The sequence below is a fragment of the Engystomops pustulosus genome, chromosome 1 (assembly GCF_040894005.1).
Source record: "Engystomops pustulosus chromosome 1, aEngPut4.maternal, whole genome shotgun sequence".
NCBI classification, from domain to species: Eukaryota; Metazoa; Chordata; class Amphibia; order Anura; family Leptodactylidae; genus Engystomops; species Engystomops pustulosus.
The window spans coordinates 297127427-297149068 of NC_092411.1; the positions used below are offsets into that span (position 1 = coordinate 297127427).

Genomic DNA, 21642 nt, shown 5'->3' on the forward strand with positions numbered 1-21642 from the left:
TGTGCCCCCCCCATTATCCTGTAATCCTCTGTGCTGCTGTGCCCCTCCCCCCATTATCCTGTAATCCTCTGTGCTGCTGTGCCCTCCCCCATTATCCTGTAATCCTCTGTGCTGCTGTGCCCCCCCCATTATCCTGTAATCCTCTGTGCTGCTGTGCCCCCCCCCCATTATCCTGTAATCCTCTGTGCTGCTGTGCCCCCCCCCATTATCCTGTAATCCTCTGTGCTGCTGTGCCCCCCCATTATCCTGTAATCCTCTGTGCTGCTGTGCCCCCCCCATTATCCTGTAATCCTCTGTGCTGCTGTGCCCCCCCCATTATCCTGTAATCCTCTGTGCTGCTGTGCCCCCCCCATTATCCTGTAATCCTCTGTGCTGCTGTGCCCCCCCATTATCCTGTAATCCTCTGTGCTGCTGTGCCCCCCCCATTATCCTGTAATCCTCTGTGCTGCTGTGCCCCCCCCATTATCCTGTAATCCTCTGTGCTGCTGTGCCCCCCCCCATTATCCTGTAATCCTCTGTGCTGCTGTGCCCCCCCCCATTATCCTGTAATCCTCTGTGCTGCTGTGCCCCCTCCCCATTATCCTGTAATCCTCTGTGCTGCTGTGCCCCCCCCATTATCCTGTAATCCTCTGTGCTGCTGTGCCCCTCCCCCATTATCCTGTAATCCTCTGTGCTGCTGTGCCCCCCCCCCATTATCCTGTAATCCTCTGTGCTGCTGTGCCCCTCCCCATTATCCTGTAATCCTCTGTGCTGCTGTGCCCCCCCCATTATCCTGTAATCCTCTGTGCTGCTGTGCCCCCCCCATTATCCTGTAATCCTCTGTGCTGCTGTGCCCCCCCCATTATCCTGTAATCCTCTGTGCTGCTGTGCCCCCCCCATTATCCTGTAATCCTCTGTGCTGCTGTGCCCCCCCATTATCCTGTAATCCTCTGTGCTGCTGTGCCCCCCCCATTATCCTGTAATCCTCTGTGCTGCTGTGCCCCCCCCCATTATCCTGTAATCCTCTGTGCTGCTGTGCCCCCCCCCATATCCTGTAATCCTCTGTGCTGCTGTGCCCCTCCCCCATTATCCTGTAATCCTCTGTGCTGCTGTGCCCCTCCCCATTATCCTGTAATCCTCTGTGCTGCTGTGCCCCCCCCCATTATCCTGTAATCCTCTGTGCTGCTGTGCCCCCCCATTATTCCTGTAATCCTCTGTGCTGCTGTGCCCCCCCCATTATCCTGTAATCCTCTGTGCTGCTGTGCCCCCCCCCATTATCCTGTAATCCTCTGTGCTGCTGTGCCCCCCCCCCATTATCCTGTAATCCTCTGTGCTGCTGTGCCCCTGCTGTGCCCCCCTCCCCATTATCCTGTAATCCTCTGTGCTGCTGTGCCCCCCCCCCATTATCCTGTAATCCTCTGTGCTGCTGTGCCCCCCCCATTATCCTGTAATCCTCTGTGCTGCTGTGCCCCCCCCATTATCCTGTAATCCTCTGTGCTGCTGTGCCCCCCCCATTATCCTGTAATCCTCTGTGCTGCTGTGCCCCCCCCATTATCCTGTAATCCTCTGTGCTGCTGTGCCCCCCCCCATTATCCTGTAATCCTCTGTGCTGCTGTGCCCCCCCCCCATTATCCTGTAATCCTCGTGTGTCTACTTCTGCTGTGCCCCCCTCCCCCCCCCATTATCCTGTAATCCTCTGTGCTGCTGTGCCCCCCCCATTATCCTGTAATCCTCTGTGCTGCTGTGCCCCTCCCCCATTATCCTGTAATCCTCTGTGCTGCTGTGCCCCCCCCCCATTATCCTGTAATCCTCTGTGCTGCTGTGCCCCCCCCCATTATCCTGTAATCCTCTGTGCTGCTGTGCCCCCCCCCATTATCCTGTAATCCTCTGTGCTGCTGTGCCCCCCCCCATTATCCTGTAATCCTCTGTGCTGCTGTGCCCCCCCCCCCATTATCCTGTAATCCTCTGTGCTGCTGTGCCCCCCCCCATTATCCTGTAATCCTCTGTGCTGCTGTGCCCCCCCCCCATTATCCTGTAATCCTCTGTGCTGCTGTGCCCCCCCCCATTATCCTGTAATCCTCTGTGCTGCTGTGCCCCCCCCCCATTATCCTGTAATCCTCTGTGCTGCTGTGCCCCCCCCCATTATCCTGTAATCCTCTGTGCTGCTGTGCCCCCCCCCATTATCCTGTAATCCTCTGTGCTGCTGTGACCCCCCCCCCCCATTATCCTGTAATCCTCTGTGCTGCTGTGCCCCCCCCCCCCCCATTATCCTGTAATCCTCTGTGCTGCTGTGCCCCCCCCCATTATCCTGTAATCCTCTGTGCTGCTGTGCCCCCCCCCATTATCCTGTAATCCTCTGTGCTGCTGTGTCCCCCCCCCATTATCCTGTAATCCTCTGTGCTGCTGTGCCCCCCCCATTATCCTGTAATCCTCTGTGCTGCTGTGTCCCCCCCCCATTATCCTGTAATCCTCTGTGCTGCTGTGCCCCCCCCATTATCCTGTAATCCTCTGTGCTGCTGTGCCCCCCCCCCATTATCCTGTAATCCTCTGTGCTGCTGTGCCCCCCCCCCATTATCCTGTAATCCTCTGTGCTGCTGTGTCCCCCCCCATTATCCTGTAATCCTCTGTGCTGCTGTGCCCCCCCCCATTATCCTGTAATCCTCTGTGCTGCTGTGCCCCCCCCCATTATCCTGTAATCCTCTGTAATCCTCTGTGCTGCTGTGCCCCCCCCATTATCCTGTAATCCTCTGTGCTGCTGTGTCCCCCCCCCATTATCCTGTAATCCTCTGTGCTGCTGTGCCCCCCCCCATTATCCTGTAATCCTCTGTGCTGCTGTGCCCCCCCCCCCATTATCCTGTAATCCTCTGTGCTGCTGTGCCCCCCCCCATTATCCTGTAATCCTCTGTGCTGCTGTGTCCCCCCCCATTATCCTGTAATCCTCTGTGCTGCTGTGCCCCCCCCCATTATCCTGTAATCCTCTGTGCTGCTGTGCCCCCCCCCCATTATCCTGTAATCCTCTGTGCTGCTGTGCCCCCCCCATTATCCTGTAATCCTCTGTGCTGCTGTGCCCCCCCCCATTATCCTGTAATCCTCTGTGCTGCTGTGCCCCCCCCCATTATCCTGTAATCCTCTGTGCTGCTGTGCCCCCCCCATTATCCTGTAATCCTCTGTGCTGCTGTGCCCCTCCCCCATTATCCTGTAATCCTCTGTGCTGCTGTGCCCCCCCCCATTATCCTGTAATCCTCTGTGCTGCTGTGCCCCCCCCCCATTATCCTGTAATCCTCTGTGCTGCTGTGCCCCCCCCCATTATCCTGTAATCCTCTGTGCTGCTGTGCCCCCCCCCCATTATCCTGTAATCCTCTGTGCTGCTGTGCCCCCCCCCCCATTATCCTGTAATCCTCTGTGCTGCTGTGCCCCTCCCCCATTATCCTGTAATCCTCTGTGCTGCTGTGCCCCCCCCCATTATCCTGTAATCCTCTGTGCTGCTGTGCCCCCCCCCATTATCCTGTAATCCTCTGTGCTGCTGTGCCCCCCCCCATTATCCTGTAATCCTCTGTGCTGCTGTGCCCCCCCCCATTATCCTGTAATCCTCTGTGCTGCTGTGCCCCCCCCCATTATCCTGTAATCCTCTGTGCTGCTGTGCCCCCCCCCATTATCCTGTAATCCTCTGTGCTGCTGTGCCCCCCCCCATTATCCTGTAATCCTCTGTGCTGCTGTGCCCCCCCCCATTATCCTGTAATCCTCTGTGCTGCTGTGCCCCCCCCATTATCCTGTAATCCTCTGTGCTGCTGTGCCCCCCCCCATTATCCTGTAATCCTCTGTGCTGCTGTGCCCCCCCCCCATTATCCTGTAATCCTCTGTGCTGCTGTGCCCCCCCCCATTATCCTGTAATCCTCTGTGCTGCTGTGCCCCCCCCATTATCCTGTAATCCTCTGTTGCTGCTGTGCCCCCTCCATTATCCTGTAATCCTCTGTGCTGCTGTGCCCCCCCATTATCCTGTAATCCTCTGTGCTGCTGTGCCCCCCCCCATTATCCTGTAATCCTCTGTGCTGCTGTGCCCCCCCCCCCATTATCCTGTAATCCTCTGTGCTGCTGTGCCCCCCCCCATTATCCTGTAATCCTCTGTGCTGCTGTGCCCCCCCCCATTATCCTGTAATTCTCTGTGCTGCTGTGTCCCCCCCCCATTATCCTGTAATCCTCTGTGCTGCTGTGCCCCTCCCCCCATTATCCTGTAATCCTCTGTGCTGCTGTGCCCCCCCCCATTATCCTGTAATTCTCTGTGCTGCTGTGCCCCCCCCATTATCCTGTAATCCTCTGTGCTGCTGTGCCCCTCCCCCATTATCCTGTAATCCTCTGTGCTGCTGTGCCCCCCCCATTATCCTGTAATCCTCTGTGCTGCTGTGCCCCCCCCATTATCCTGTAATCCTCTGTGCTGCTGTGCCCCCCCCCATTATCCTGTAATCCTCTGTGCTGCTGTGCCCCCCCCCCCCATTATCCTGTAATCCTCTGTGCTGCTGTGCCCCCCCCCATTATCCTGTAATTCTCTGTGCTGCTGTGTCCCCCCCCCCCATTATCCTGTAATCCTCTGTGCTGCTGTGCCCCTCCCCCCATTATCCTGTAATCCTCTGTGCTGCTGTGCCCCCCCCCCATTATCCTGTAATTCTCTGTGCTGCTGTGCCCCTCCCCCATTATCCTGTAATCCTCTGTGCTGCTGTGCCCCCCCCATTATCCTGTAATCCTCTGTGCTGCTGTGCCCCCCCCCATTATCCTGTAATCCTCTGTGCTGCTGTGCCCCCCCCCATTATCCTGTAATCCTCTGTGCTGCTGTGCCCCCCCCCCCATTATCCTGTAATCCTCTGTGCTGCTGTGCCCCCCCCCATTATCCTGTAATTCTCTGTGCTGCTGTGTCCCCCCCCCCATTATCCTGTAATCCTCTGTGCTGCTGTGCCCCTCCCCCCATTATCCTGTAATCCTCTGTGCTGCTGTGCCCCCCCCCATTATCCTGTAATTCTCTGTGCTGCTGTGCCCCCCCCATTATCCTGTAATCCTCTGTGCTGCTGTGCCCCCCCCCCCATTATCCTGTAATCCTCTGTGCTGCTGTGCCCCCCCCATTATCCTGTAATCCTCTGTGCTGCTGTGCCCCCCCCCCATTATCCTGTAATCCTCTGTGCTGCTGTGCCCCCCCCCCATTATCCTGTAATCCTCTGTGCTGCTGTGTCCCCCCATTATCCTGTAATCCTCTGTGCTGCTGTGCCCCCCTCCCCATTATCCTGTAATCCTCTGTGCTGCTGTGCCCCCCCCCCATTATCCTGTAATCCTCTGTGCTGCTGTGCCCCTCCCCCATTATCCTGTAATCCTCTGTGCTGCTGTGCCCCCCCCCATTATCCTGTAATCCTCTGTGCTGCTGTGCCCCCCCCCATTATCCTGTAATCCTCTGTGCTGCTGTGCCCCCCCATTATCCTGTAATCCTCTGTGCTGCTGTGCCCCCCCCCATTATCCTGTAATCCTCTGTGCTGCTGTGCCCCCCCATTATCCTGTAATCCTCTGTGCTGCTGTGCCCCCCCCATTATCCTGTAATCCTCTGTGCTGCTGTGCCCCCCCCCATTATCCTGTAATCCTCTGTGCTGCTGTGCCCCCCCCCATTATCCTGTAATCCTCTGTGCTGCTGTGCCCCCCCATTATCCTGTAATCCTCTGTGCTGCTGTGCCCCCCCCCCCATTATCCTGTAATCCTCTGTGCTGCTGTGCCCCCCCCATTATCCTGTAATCCTCTGTGCTGCTGTTACCTGGGCTCGGGGCAGCAGCAGGCGGCGGCACAGGGGGAGCATCGTGCAGGACTCCAGGAGACGGAATCTCATTTCCTAATATCACACGGAGCCCAACACTTCCTGGAGGAGGAACAACCCAGAGAGGAGGAGGAGGGTTATACACAGAGTGTCCTCATACACCTATATACAGAGACTGCCCCTATATACACAGTGTCCTTATACACCTATATACAGAGACTGCCCCTATATACACAGTGTCCTCATACACCTATATACAGAGACTGCCCCTATATACACAGTGTCCTCATACACCTATATACAGAGACTGCCCCTATATACACAGTGTCCTCATACACCTATATACAGAGACTGCCCCTATATACACAGTGTCCTCATACACCTATATACAGAGACTGCCCCTATATACACAGTGTGTCCTCATACACCTATATACAGAGACTGCCCCTATATACACAGTGTCCTTATTCACCTATATACAGAGACTGCCCCTATATACACAGTGTGTCCTCATACACCTATATACAGAGACTGCCCCTATATACATAGTGTCCTCATACACCTATATACAGAGACTGCCCCTATATACACAGTGTCCTCATACACCTATATACAGAGAGTGCCCCTATATACACAGTGTCCTCATACACCTATATACAGAGACTGCCCCTATATACACAGTGTCCTCATACACCTATATACAGAGACTGCCCCTATATACACAGAGTGTCCTCATACACCTATATACAGAGACTGCCCCTATATACACAGTGTCCTCATATACTGCCACCTATATACAGAGACTGCCCCTATATACACAGAGTGTCCTCATACACCTATATACAGAGACTGCCCCTATATACACAGTGTCCTCATACACCTATATACAGAGACTGCCCCTATATACACAGTGTCCTCATACACCTATATACAGAGACTGCCCCTATATACACAGTGTGTCCTCATACACCTATATACAGAGACTGCCCCTATATACACAGTGTCCTTATACACCTATATACAGAGACTGCCCCTATATACACAGTGTCCTCATACACCTATATACAGAGACTGCCCCTATATATACAGTGTGTCCTCATACACCTATATACAGAGAGTGCCCCTATATACACAGTGTGTCCTCATACACCTATATACAGAGACTGCCCCTATATACACAGTGTCCTTATACAACTATATACAGAGACTGCCCCTATATACACAGTGTCCTCATACACCTATATACAGAGACTGCCCCTATATACACAGTGTCCTCATATAGCTATATACCTATATACAGAGACTGCCCCTAAATACACAGTGTCCTCATACACCTATATACAGAGACTGCCCCTATATACACAGTGTCCTCATACACCTATATACAGAGACTGCCCCTATATACACAGTGTCCTCATATAGCTATATACCTATATACAGAGACTGCCCCTAAATACACAGTGTCCTCATACACCTATATACAGAGACTGCCCCTATATACACAGTGTCCTCATACACCTATATACAGAGACTGCCCCTATATACACAGTGTCCTTATACACCTATATACAGAGACTGCCCCTATATACACAGTGTCCTTATACACCTATATACAGAGACTGCCCCTATATACACAGTGTGTCCTCATACACCTATATACAGAGACTGCCCCTATATACATAGTGTCCTCATATACCTATATACAGAGACTGCCCCTATATACACAGTGTCCTTATACACCTATATACAGAGACTGCCCCTATATACACAGTGTCCTCATATACTGCCACCTATATACAGAGACTGCCCCTATATACACAGTGTCCTCATACACCTATATACAGAGACTGCCCCTATATACACAGTGTCCTCATACACCTATATACAGAGACTGCCCCTATATACACAGTGTGTCCTCATACACCTATATACAGAGACTGCCCCTATATACACAGTGTCCTCATACACCTATATACAGAGACTGCCCCTATATACATAGTGTCCTCATACACCTATATACAGAGACTGCCCCTATATACACAGTGTCCTTATTCACCTATATACAGAGACTGCCCCTATATACATAGTGTCCTCATATACTGCCACCTGTATACAGACTGCCCCTATATACACAGTGTCCTCATACACATATATACAGACTGCCCTTATATACACACAGTGTCCTCATACACCTATATACAGACTGCCCCTATATACACAGTGTCCTTATACACCTATATACAGAGACTGCCCCTATATACATAGTGTCCTCATATACTGCCACCTATATACAGACTGCCCCTATATACACAGTGTCCTCATACACATATATACAGACTGCCCTTATATACACACAGTGTCCTCATACACCTATATACAGACTGCCCCTATATACACAGTTTCCTCATATACTGCCACCTATATACAGAGACTGCCCCTATATACACAGTGTCCTCATACACCTATATACAGAGACTGCCCCTATATACATAGTGTCCTCATACACCTATATACAGAGACTGCCCCTATATACACACAGTGTCCTCATACACCTATATACAGAGACTGCCCCTATATACATAGTGTCCTCATATACTGCCACCTATATACAGACTGCCCCTATATACACACAGTGTCCTCATACACCTATATACAGAGAGTGCCCCTATATACACACAGTGTCCTCATACACCTATATACAGAGAGTGCCCCTATATACACAGTGTCCTCATACACCTATATACAGAGAGTGCCCCTATATACACAGTGTCCTCATACACCTATATACAGAGACTGCCCCTATATACACAGTGTCCTCATACACCTATATACAGAGACTGCCCCTATATACACAGAGTGTCCTCATACACCTATATACAGAGACTGCCCCTATATACACAGTGTCCTCATATACTGCCACCTATATACAGAGACTGCCCCTATATACACAGAGTGTCCTCATACACCTATATACAGAGACTGCCCCTATATACACAGTGTCCTCATACACCTATATACAGAGACTGCCCCTATATACACAGTGTCCTCATACACCTATATACAGAGACTGCCCCTATATACACAGTGTCCTCATACACCTATATACAGAGACTGCCCCTATATACACAGAGTGTCCTCATACACCTATATACAGAGACTGCCCCTATATACACAGTGTCCTCATACACCTATATACAGAGACTGCCCCTATATACACAGACTGCCCCTATATACACAGTGTCCTCATACACCTATATACAGAGACTGCCCCTATATACACAGTGTCCTCATACACCTATATACAGAGACTGCCCCTTTATACACAGTGTCCTCATACACTTATATACAGAGACTGCCCCTTTATACACAGTGTCCTCATATACTGCCACCTATATACAGAGACTGCCCCTATATACACAGTGTCCTCATACACCTATATACAGAGACTGCCCCTATATACAGTGTCCTCATACACCTATATACAGAGACTGCCCCTATATACACAGTGTCCTCATACACCTATATACAGAGACTGCCCCTATATACACAGAGTGTCCTCATACACTGCTACCTATATAGAGACTGCCCCTATATACATAGTGTCCTCATACACTGCTACCTATATATAGAGACTGCCCCTATATACACAGTGTCCTCATACACCTATATACAGAGACTGCCCCTATATACATAGTGTCCTCATACACTGCCACCTATATACAGAGAATGCCCCTATATACATAGTGTCCTCATACACTGCTACCTATATATAGAGACTGCCCCTATATACACAGTGTCCTCATATACTGCCACCTATATACAGAGACTGCCCCTATATACACAGTGTCCTCATATACTGCCACCTATATACAGAGACTGCCCCTATATACATAGTGTCCTCATACACTGCCACCTTCCGCTGTGTTACACTGTTACGGGGGGTCCTCATAAGCTCATAATTAGGGTGACAGGGAGGATGATGGGAGTAGTAGCTCGGTCTGTGAGACTTCAGTTACTGAACACATGGTAATCACCATACCAGACTTGTTACTTCCGGCACCTGAGGGTTTGTTACATTGATATCAGGTCTGGACAAGCCCCTGTGCTGTTACAATGTGCTGTTACAATGGGGCACATTTACTCACCCGGTCCATTCGCGTTCCAGCAGCAGCTTCTCGGACGAGCGCTTGGGTCTTCCGGTGATTCATGAAGGTCCTGCGCCCGATGTCAACCAGGTGTCGCTGCTGCGCCGAAGTCTGCCGAGGTGCCCCGGAGTTCATCGTCTTCATCGTGGTGCATGTGAGTATGGCCCGTGCGACCAATTTCTTTTTTTTTAAATGCGGCGGTTTTTCCGAATCCGTCGGGTTATGGTTCGGCCACGCCCCCCGATTTCCGTCGCGTGTATGCCAGCGCCGATGCACCACAAACCAATCGCGTGTGCCAAAATCCCGGGGCAATTCAGGGAAAATCGGCGCAAATCGGAAATATTCGGGTAACACGTCGGGAAAACGTGAATCGGGCCCTTAGTAAATGACCCCCAATGTGTCTGCGCAGGTGATATTCATCCATCATAAACACTGTGGGTGCTGCTGCCACCATGTGGTGAACAGTGAGGATGAAATTCAAAGTCAGTTAGGACCTTTTGGATTCTTAGTATCCGACTTCACTCACTGCCGCACATTAACCCTTCTCCAGCCAGGAGATCAGCCGCAGGAGAACAGCCGAGATCCCACCGTGTGGCGGCCACAACCCTGCAGGTGGTTATAGAGCAAAATAATCTGTAGTTACTTACCTGGATTTCATAAACCATGACAGCAATAACAGAGGGACCCCCGGCGGCAACAACCAGAGGGACCCCCGGCGGCAACAACCAGCGAGACCCCCAGCGGCAACAACCAGCGAGACCCCCGGCGGCAACAACCAGCAAGACCCCCGGCGGCAACAACCAGAGAGACCCCCCCCCTATCCCCGGAGCTGTGCCTCAGAGACCCCCCATCCCCCCTCAGCGCCTCGGAGACCCTTGGCAACAGCGCCTCAGAGACCCCCACCCATTCCCCCACAGCGCCTCAGAGACCGCACGTGACTTGTAGGCAATAAGTAAAAACACTACAAGCCCCTTCTATTTCCTGCACCGTCTGAACGAGGCGACAGGAAGACGACTAGAACCATAAGAAGATGTGAGCGGAAGGAAACCCATGGAAACACAATTACCGCTAAGTGATTCCCCCCCCTGCACCCAAGGGAGGCTCCACGAGCACCCGCCACATCCAGTCTGTAGGTAGGTGATGAACGACTTGACCCATGCGCGGACACTGCTCCGGGTGAGTGAGGAACAGGAGGATAAGCCGTTTGTGCGCTGCAGTGATGGGTCCTGTCATCCATTTTTTATGTGGTGGAGTCTTCCCACCTCTATTCTTCCCTCCAAATAAGACAGAAATGTCATCGGCCACCCCCCAATTACTCCAAATTTCCTTTTTGAGACATTGACTCGCCTCGACGGGAAACAACGGCTGAAAGGAAATTGAGCCTAAACCCCTGGCGCCTGCGTCCGTCACTCTCCTGCTTCCAAGGAAACTTCTCTTTCTCTAGTCACCAACGGAAGTTTAATATCTCCCGGGGTACAAAAATCTTCTGTTCCGGACTGGAATCAGTACCATCCTGGACATTCAGCACGTGAGCTGTGAGGGGGAGCCCGAGACGGAGCCCAAAGAACCACTGGAATCGTAGTCCAAGACGCCCATCGCCGTCCTTATGGTTGATGTTCTCATCAAAAATGGAAATAGGAACCTTTCTTCTCAATGGGCTTTTTCACAGTTTTTTTTAGATCCTGTTCTTTTTTTTTTTCATGGACATCATTGGGTCAGAAACTTTCAGCTACTTCTGGGATTCCGGATGATGATGTATCACAGTCATGGTAGAGCAGATTGATGCTGACAGATCAAATCCTGTCATTTCTACTTGTCTTATTTTCCTAAAAAGTACTATAATAGAAAATGAACTTAAGATGGTGCAGGCATCCTGGACCACACCTAAAACTTCGAGGTTATGGAATTCCAGGAATTCCCTATGGTGACGTCAGCGTGCCACAGCAGAAAACTCTCCAATCAAGAGACTACACTGATATGTTATGCTTTGTACTTTTTTCCTATTTTTCTATGTAGTGCTGAATTGCGCAGTGCTGAATTAACCGACGCAGGAGGCATGAGCGAGACTTGAATCAGTAATTGTCATTCCCTGCAACGTGCACATGCTTTTAATTGATTTGAAACACGTGACTGACACACACTAAAAGAGGATATCATAAATCCTCCCCTAACAGTTGGAGGCACTGCTGAGATCCCCGAGAAGCAGGATCAGGATGCCCCCTCATTCCGGCACTCCCTGCACCCTCGGGATCACCACTCCCAAACCGGGACTGATCAACCCACAATCACGGCAAGTTTCAGATTACATATGTTAACCTGTTGCTTGCCTGTGACTCGAGGGGTGGTGATACTGTGGTTGTAGGTAGCCGGGATTGGAGGGTAAGATATATGAAGCCACCTGGTGTCCTGCGCCGGGGGAATTGTTATACAGCTCTGTGTGAGATTGGAAGAAGTGCCTCAGTTGTGTGAACGCGCTCGCTGAGCTATAACAGAAAGGGAGGACTTTCGAAGGTCAGACAAGATACTGAAACGAGCAAAGGGAAACCCGCAGTGAAGAGCAGACACAGGGGCCGCCAGAACAGAGAAGAAATAGGACGGGTGTCTTGACATCAGACATAGGGGCCGCCAGAACAGAGAAGAAATAGGACGGGTGTCTTGACATCAGACATAGAGGCCACCAGAAAAGAGGAGAAATAGGATGGGTGTCTGGACATCAGACATAGGGGCCGCCAGAATAGAGCAGAAATAGGACGGGTGTCTGGACATCAGACATAGGGGGCCACCAGAAAGGAGGAGAAATAGGATGGGTGTCTGGACATCAGACATAGGGGCCGCCAGAATAGAGCAGAAATAGGACGGGTGTCTTGACATCAGACATAGAGGCCACCAGAAAAGAGGAGAAATAGGATGGGTGTCTGGACATCAGACATAGGGGCCGCCAGAATAGAGCAGAAATAGGACGGGTGTCTGGACATCAGACATAGGGGGCCACCAGAAAAGAGGAGAAATAGGATGGGTGTCTGGACATCAGACATAGGGGCCGCCAGAATAGAGCAGAAATAGGATGGGTGTCTGGACATCAGACATGGAGGCCACCAGAATAGAGGAGAAATAGGACGGGTGTCTGGACATCAGACATAGGGGGCCACCAGAAAGGAGGAGAAATAGGACGGGTGTCTGGACATCAGACATAGGGGCCGCCAGAAAGGAGGAGAAATAGGATGGGTGTCTGGACATCAGACATGGAGGCCACCAGAATAGAGGAGAAATAGGACGGGTGTCTGGACATCAGACATAGGGGGCCACCAGAAAAGAGGAGAAATAGGACGGGTGTCTGGACATCAGACATAGGGGCCGCCAGAATAGAGCAGAAATAGGATGGGTGTCTGGACATCAGACACAGGCCACCAGAATAGTGAACAAATATGACGGGTGTCTGGGATTTTGACAGGAATTAGGAGAAGAATGAGATTGTTAAGGAGGACATTCTGATAAGACTCTGTAACGGACATGCGGTGAGCGAGGTCTCTGTAACTGGTGATCAGTGAGTTTGAAGGTCAGCCCTAAGGCCGGTAAGCAGCTGCACAGTAAGGGTCTCGGACAAATTATGCTGTGGTTTTGGAAGAGAAAGAATATCCTCCTGGTGGGAGCCACTGGCACGCTAGCGATAGTTCAGAAACAGGGAAGGGAAAGATGTAAGTAGACAGTTGGTTGTTGAGTTAAGTAGGACTGTTGGAAAAGTGCAAAGTTGACATAATGGAACATAAGGGCTGGTAGTATTGTGGTGAAAAGAAAAGTAGTAGTGAAGTTTTGAAGGTTTTGGGATGTGTCAGATGATCTATTGAACATACAAGTGAGAAAACTTGATCAGATTTGCAAACAGACACTTCGAGCCTCTGGCTTTGACGGACGTACCAGGAATCCTCCAGAGTGCCCATTGAAGAAAGAGACAGGCGAAAAGGGTCATTTCAAAGTTTTTCATGTGGAAAGAATTTGAGAAAAAAAAAGAGATTTTATGTATTTTCCTCCCTGAAAAAAGATGGCATCTAGAATCCAGAGCAGCGCCCTCTGAGAATCCACCCCTGTACCTGGTGGTTAGAGAAGATGACACACCCTACCAATTTTCAGTGGTGGCCATCATAGAACTGTTAAATGCCTATGACTCTACTCTGTTGGCAGCCATAAAGGCTGGTTGAGGATAATAGTTGTAGAAAAGAACTGGTTTATGTTGTAATTTACCAGCTGAGCACCCTTGGAGAGTCTTGACAGATGTCTGGAATAAGAGCCGGCTGAGGTGATATTTCACTAATTCTAGATTTCTGCTAAGAGAATTCTTGGAGTGGGAAGTTGTTTTGGTTTATTATGGTCCAGTTAAAACTTATTTGTAGAAAAATTACTATAAAAAGTGTTGCAATGTCTCTGGTGCCTGCTTTCTGGAGTTTAAAGGGTAAAACAAGGGAGATCACAGGGGCTCCAAATCAGGGCTGCTTTGGATTGGAATGCTGTGTCTATCTTGGAGCAGACAGGCTAGTGACCTTGTAAGTGCTTCCATATTTTAGCTGACAACCTAAAAGGCTTGAAGGATTCTGCTTGTGATGCAAGAATACGGTATGCCCTGCTTATGACTGACTTTTGTTTCCTTTTTGACTGATCACCAACACTTCATTTAAGTGTACCTGGCTTTTGTTGAGATGTTGCAGTCTCGCCAGAACCTTATAGATAGCACAGAACGCTGGGCCGATAGGACTGTGACAAAGACCCAGGGGGAAACAGAGACCAGGATCGGCAGTTTCACAGGCCCCTGCCAAAGTGAGACTGAGAGAAGTTCAGGCCCCATGAGGGGCCAGACCCAAGTGGTCGTGCTTCAACTACAGGGAGGAGACATTGCTAAAGTGACTGAGGTTAGTGGCCACATTCTAGGAAACGGAGACGCCCCCAACAGGGCGGGACTAGGGGGGTGGTAACAGACAAGGATGTCAGCAAGCACACCCTCCCCAAGACAGTTAGCTCCTTTTATTGTAGAATTGATGTGGGACTCCTCGCCTGATAGCCCAGTGAGGATTAGCCCGTTCCCGGTCAAGAAAAAGACCGAAAAAGAGCAGATACATGTAGGATGGTCCATGTATAACTGGCCAGCTCCTGCAGGCCTAGGATAAAGGTCTGCTGCCTCCAGCCTGATGCTGCCCCTTGATGACTGCATTGCCTCTTCCCCATTTGCCCTTAGTCAGGAGGCAATTGATGCATTCTATAGCCCTAAGCTGGCAAATCCTGTCTGCCCCGGCCCTAGGCACATCAAACTGGACCAAACCTTTTGTTTTGTTTTGCACCGAGTATCTAGGCCACAGGTGTCTTAGTCCAGGAACGTGGTGGCCTCCCCAGTGGCCCATTATTAGGCCCGGTTAGACTCAGTCGTGAGGGGAGCCCCTCATGTGTCTATAACTGTAGCCAGCAATCTGCTCAGCAAGGCCAGTGAGCTGATCCCAGATCCTAGATCACTCAGTTACAGTGCAAACCCCACATACCTTGCACAGTGTCCTCACCCAAGTACAGCCCAAACATCTGAGCCAAGGCCAGACAGCTCAGACTCCAGTGTGCACTCCTGATGCCCCAGGACACACTGATAAGGTGCACAGCTCTGAATCCTTCGTTCTATCGCTAGTCTTCCAGGATTCAGAGAGGGGGGGAGAGAAGGGTGATTAACCCAGATGTTGAGTTTTTTCTCATAGATAGCTCCAGGTCTGCAGGACAGACAGACGGTTCTACACTGGATATACAGTGGTCAGTGGCGCACATGAGGTAGTACAAGCAGAACCACTCCCTCCACACGGGTCAGCGCAGGAGGTGAAGTGACGGCACTCAGGGAAGCGCTACAGCTGGTAGAAGGTAAAAGGGCAAACATCTATACTCAAGGTATAGTCCTGGGGTCTAAACACGACTATGAACCCATATGGAAGGCTAGAGATTTCCTCACCTCTGCAGGGACCCCCTTTAAGCATGGCAAGCTGGTTATAGAGCTCATGGATGCTCTCTTACTTCCACAAGAGGTGGGGATAGTAAAACTAAAAGCACACACAATTTGGTAACTCCACAAGCCAAGGGCAAGTATGTGGCTGACGGGATGGTGAAGGTAGCTGCACAGATGGAGCCCGGAGACTGTCCTGAAGTCTCAGCGGTGAGTTCTGAGCTAAAAGTTTGATCCACAGGTGTTCCAGTCCCTGGTGGCCCGAGTGTCATCAGAAGTGAAGGGAGTGTGGAGGAAAGCTGGAGCCCAGATGCCGATGGGACCTGGATGCTGGGAGAGAGGGTGTGTCTGCCCAGAGCCCTGCACCCGACAGTAAGTAAAGTAGCCCACGGACACATACACATCCAAAATGGCCACGCTAGTGCTCATAAAGGTGAAGCCTGCCTAGAGGCTGGGAAGGCGAGTGTACGGTGATAACACTTGTGCATGCCTTCCTCGTGATCCCCAAGGATGTTTGATCACTACATACAGATTATACACCACCACTAGGAGGAGATCACTACATACACATTATACACCACCACTAGGGGGAGATCACTACATACAGATTATACACCACCACTAGGGGGAGCTCACTACATACACATTATACATCACCACTAGGAGGAGATCACTACATACACATTATACACCACCACTAGGGGGAGCTCACTACATACACATTATACACCACCACTAGGGGGAGATCACTACATACACATTATACACCACCACTAGGGGGAGATCACTACATACAGATTATACACCACCACTAGGGGGAGATCACTACATACACATTATACACCACCACTAGGAGGAGATCACTACATACATATTATACACCACCACTAGGGGGAGCTCACTACATACACATTATACACCACCACTAGGAGGAGATCACTACATACACATTATACACCACCACTAGGAGGAGATCACTACATACACATTATACACCACCACTAGGGGGAGATCACTACATACAGATTATATATCACCACTAGGGGGAGCTCACTACATACAGATTATACACCACCACTAGGGGGAGGTCACTACATACAGATTATACACCACCACTAGGAGGAGATCACTACATACAGATTATACACCACCACTAGGAGGAGATCACTACATACACATTATACACCACCACTAGGAGGAGATCACTACATACAGATTATACACCACCACTAGGGAGAGATCACTACATACAGATTATACACCACCACTAGGAGGAGATCACTACATACAGATTATACACCACCACTAGGGGGAGATCACTAGATACAGATTATACACCACCACTAGGAGGAGCTCACTACATACAGATTATACACCACCACTAGGAGGAGATCACTACATACACATTATACACCACCACTAGGGGGAGCTCACTACATACACATTATACACCACCACTAGGGGGGATCACTACATACAGATTATACACCACCACTAGGAGGAGATCACTACATACACATTATACACCACCACTAGGGGGAGATCACTACATACAGATTATACACCACCACTAGGAGGAGATCACTACATACACATTATACACCACCACTAGGGGGAGATCACTACATACAGATTATACACCACCACTAGGGGGAGATCACTACATACAGATTATACACCACCACTAGGAGGAGATCACTACATACACATTATACACCACCACTAGGAGGAGATCACTACATACAGATTATACACCACCACTAGGAGGAGATCACTACATACAGATTATACACCACCACTAGGGGGAGATCACTAGATACAGATTATACACCACCACTAGGAGGAGCTCACTACATACAGATTATACACCACCACTAGGAGGAGCTCACTACATACACATTATACACCACCACTAGGGGGAGCTCACTACATACACATTATACACCACCACTAGGAGGAGATCACTACATACACATTATACACCACCACTAGGAGGAGATCACTACATACACATTATACACCACCACTAGGGGGAGATCACTACATACACATTATACACCACCACTAGGAGGAGATCACTACATACAGATTATACACCACCACTAGGGGGAGATCACTACATACAGATTATACACCACCACTAGGGGGAGATCACTACATACACATTATACACCACCACTAGGAGGAGATCACTACATACAGATTATACACCACCACTAGGGGGAGATCACTACATACAGATTATACACCACCACTAGGAGGAGATCACTACATACACATTATACACCACCACTAGGGGGAGATCACTACATACACATTATACACCACCACTAGGGGGAGCTCACTACATACACATTATACACCACCACTAGGGGGAGCTCACTACATACAGATTATACACCACCACTAGGAGGAGATCACTACATACAGATTATACACCACCACTAGGAGGAGATCACTACATACATATTATACACCACCACTAGGGGGAGATCACTACATACAGATTATACACCATCACTAGGGGGAGATCAGTACATACACATTATACACCACCACTAGGGGGAGATCACTACATACACATTATACACCACCACTAGGAGGAGATCACTACCTACAGATTATACACCACCACTAGGGGGAGATCACTACATACAGATTATACACTACCACTAGGGGGAGATCACTACATACAGATAATACACCACCACTAGGGGGAGCTCACTACATACAGATTATACACCACCACTAGGAGGAGATCACTACATACAGATTATACACCACCACTAGGGGGAGATCACTACATACACATTATACACCCCCACTAGAAGGAGATCACTACATACAGATTATACACCACCACTAGGGGGAGATCACTACATACACATTATACACCACCACTAGGAGGAGATCACTACATACAGATTATAAATCACCACTAGGAGGAGATCACTACATACAGATTATACATCACCACTAGGAGGAGATCACTACATACACATTATACACCACCACTAGGAGGAGATCACTACATACAGATTATACACCACCACTAGGAGGATATCACTACATACACATTATACACCACCACTAGGAGGAGATCACTACATACACATTATACACCACCACTAGGGGGAGATCACTACATACAGATTATACACCACCACTAGGGGGAGATCACTACATACAGATTATACACCACCACTAGGAGGAGATCACTACATACACATTATACACCACCACTAGGGGGAGATCACTACATACACATTATACACCACCACTAGGGGGAGATCACTACATACACATTATACACCACCACTAGGGGGAGATCACTACATACACATTATACACCACCACTAGGGGGAGATCACTACATACACATTATACACCACCACTAGGGGGAGATCACTACATACACATTATACACCACCACTAGGGGGAGATCACTACATACAGATTATACACCACCACTAGGGGGAGATCACTACATACAGATTATACACCACCACTAGGTGGAGATCACTACATACAGATTATACACCACCACTAGGGGGAGATCACTACATACAGATTATACACCACCACTAGGGGGGAGATCACTACATACAGATTATACACCACCACTAGAGGGAGATCACTACATACACATTATACACCACCACTAGGGGAAGATCACTACATACACATTATACACCACCACTAGGGGAAGATCACTACATACACATTATACACCACCACTAGGGGGAGCTCACTACATACACATTATACACCACCACTAGGGGGAGCTCACTACATACACATTATACACCACCACTAGGGGGAGCTCACTACATACACATTATACACCACCACTAGGGGAAGATCACTACATACACATTATACACCACCACTAGGGGAAGATCACTACATACACATTATACACCACCACTAGGGGAAGATCACTACATAAACATTATACACCACCACTAGGGGGAGCTCACTACATACACATTATACACCACCACTAGGGGGAGCTCACTACATACACATTATACACCACCACTAGGGGGAGCTCACTACATACACATTATACACCACCACTAGGGGAAGATCACTACATACACATTATACACCACCACTAGGGGAAGATCACTACATACACATTATACACCACCACTAGGGGGAGCTCACTACATACACATTATACACCACCACTAGGGGGAGCTCACTACATACACATTATACACCACCACTAGGGGGAGCTCACTACATACAGATTATACACCACCACTAGGAGGAGATCACTACATACACATTATACACCACCACTAGGGGGAGATCACTACATACAGATTATACACCACCACTAGGAGGAGATCACTACATACAGATTATACACCACCACTAGGAGGAGCTCACTACATACAGATTATACACCACCACTAGGAGGAGATCACTACATACACATTATACACCACCACTAGGGGGAGATTACTACATACACATTATACACCACCACTAGGAGGAGATCACTACATACAGATTATACACCACCACTAGGGGGAGATCACTACATACAGATTATACACCACCACTAGGGGGAGATCACTACATACAGATTATACACCACCACTAGGAGGAGATCTCTACATACAGATTATACACCACCACTAGGGGGAGATCACTACATACACATTATACAGCACCACTAGGAGGAGATCACTACATACAGATTATACACCACCACTAGGGGGAGCCGACTACATACAGATTATACACCACCACTAGGAGGAGATCACTACATACACATTATACACCACCACTAGGGGGAGATCACTACATACACATTATACACCACCACTAGGGGGAGATCACTACATACAGATTATACAGCACCACTAGGGGGAGATCACTACATACACATTATACACCACCACTAGGAGGAGATCACTACATACAGATTATACACCACCACTAGGAGGAGATCACTACATACACATTATACACCACCACTAGGAGGAGCTCACTACATACAGATCATACACCAACACTAGGGGGAGATCACTACATACAGATTATACACCACCACTAGGGGGAGATCACTATATACAGATTATACACCACCACTAGGGGGAGATCACTACATACAGATTATACACCACCACTAGGAGGAGATCACTACATACAGATTATACACCACCACTAGGAGGAGATCACTACATACAGATTATACACCACCACTAGGAGGAGATCACTACATACACATTATACACCACCACTAGGAGGAGATCACTACATACAGATTATACACCACCACTAGGAGGAGATCACTACATACAGATTATACACCACCACTAGGAGGAGATCACTACATACACATTATACACCACCACTAGGGGGAAGATCACTACATACAGATTATACACCACCACTAGGGGGAGATCACTACATACACATTATACACCACCACTAGGAGGAGATCACTACATACAGATTATACACCACCACTAGGAGGAGATCACTACATACACATTACACACCACTAGGGGGAGATCACTACATACACATTATACACCACCACTAGGGGGAGATCACTACATACACATTATACACCACCACTAGGGGGAGATCACTACATACACATTATACAGCACCACTAGGGGGAGATCACTACATACAGATTATACACCACCACTAGGAGGAGATCACTACATACAGATTATACACCACCACTAGGGGGAGATCACTACATACAGATAGTAGAGTAGATAGAAGATACGCGGAGGCGGCCA

The 21642-nt window shown here is 49.2% G+C and overlaps 1 protein-coding gene across 1 annotated transcript in view; it reads right to left on the reverse strand.

Annotated features, from left to right (window-relative positions):
• The window catches only part of GLOD5 (glyoxalase domain containing 5), a 34550-nt gene extending 28665 nt beyond the window's left edge, over nucleotides 1-5885 (reverse strand). The window contains exon 1 of the mRNA XM_072132656.1: nucleotides 5765-5885. Within this exon, the coding sequence (XP_071988757.1) occupies nucleotides 5765-5836 (72 nt within the window). The 5' untranslated portion in view covers nucleotides 5837-5885. The remainder of the gene's footprint in view (nucleotides 1-5764) is intronic.
• Between the last annotated feature and the right edge of the window lie 15757 nt (nucleotides 5886-21642).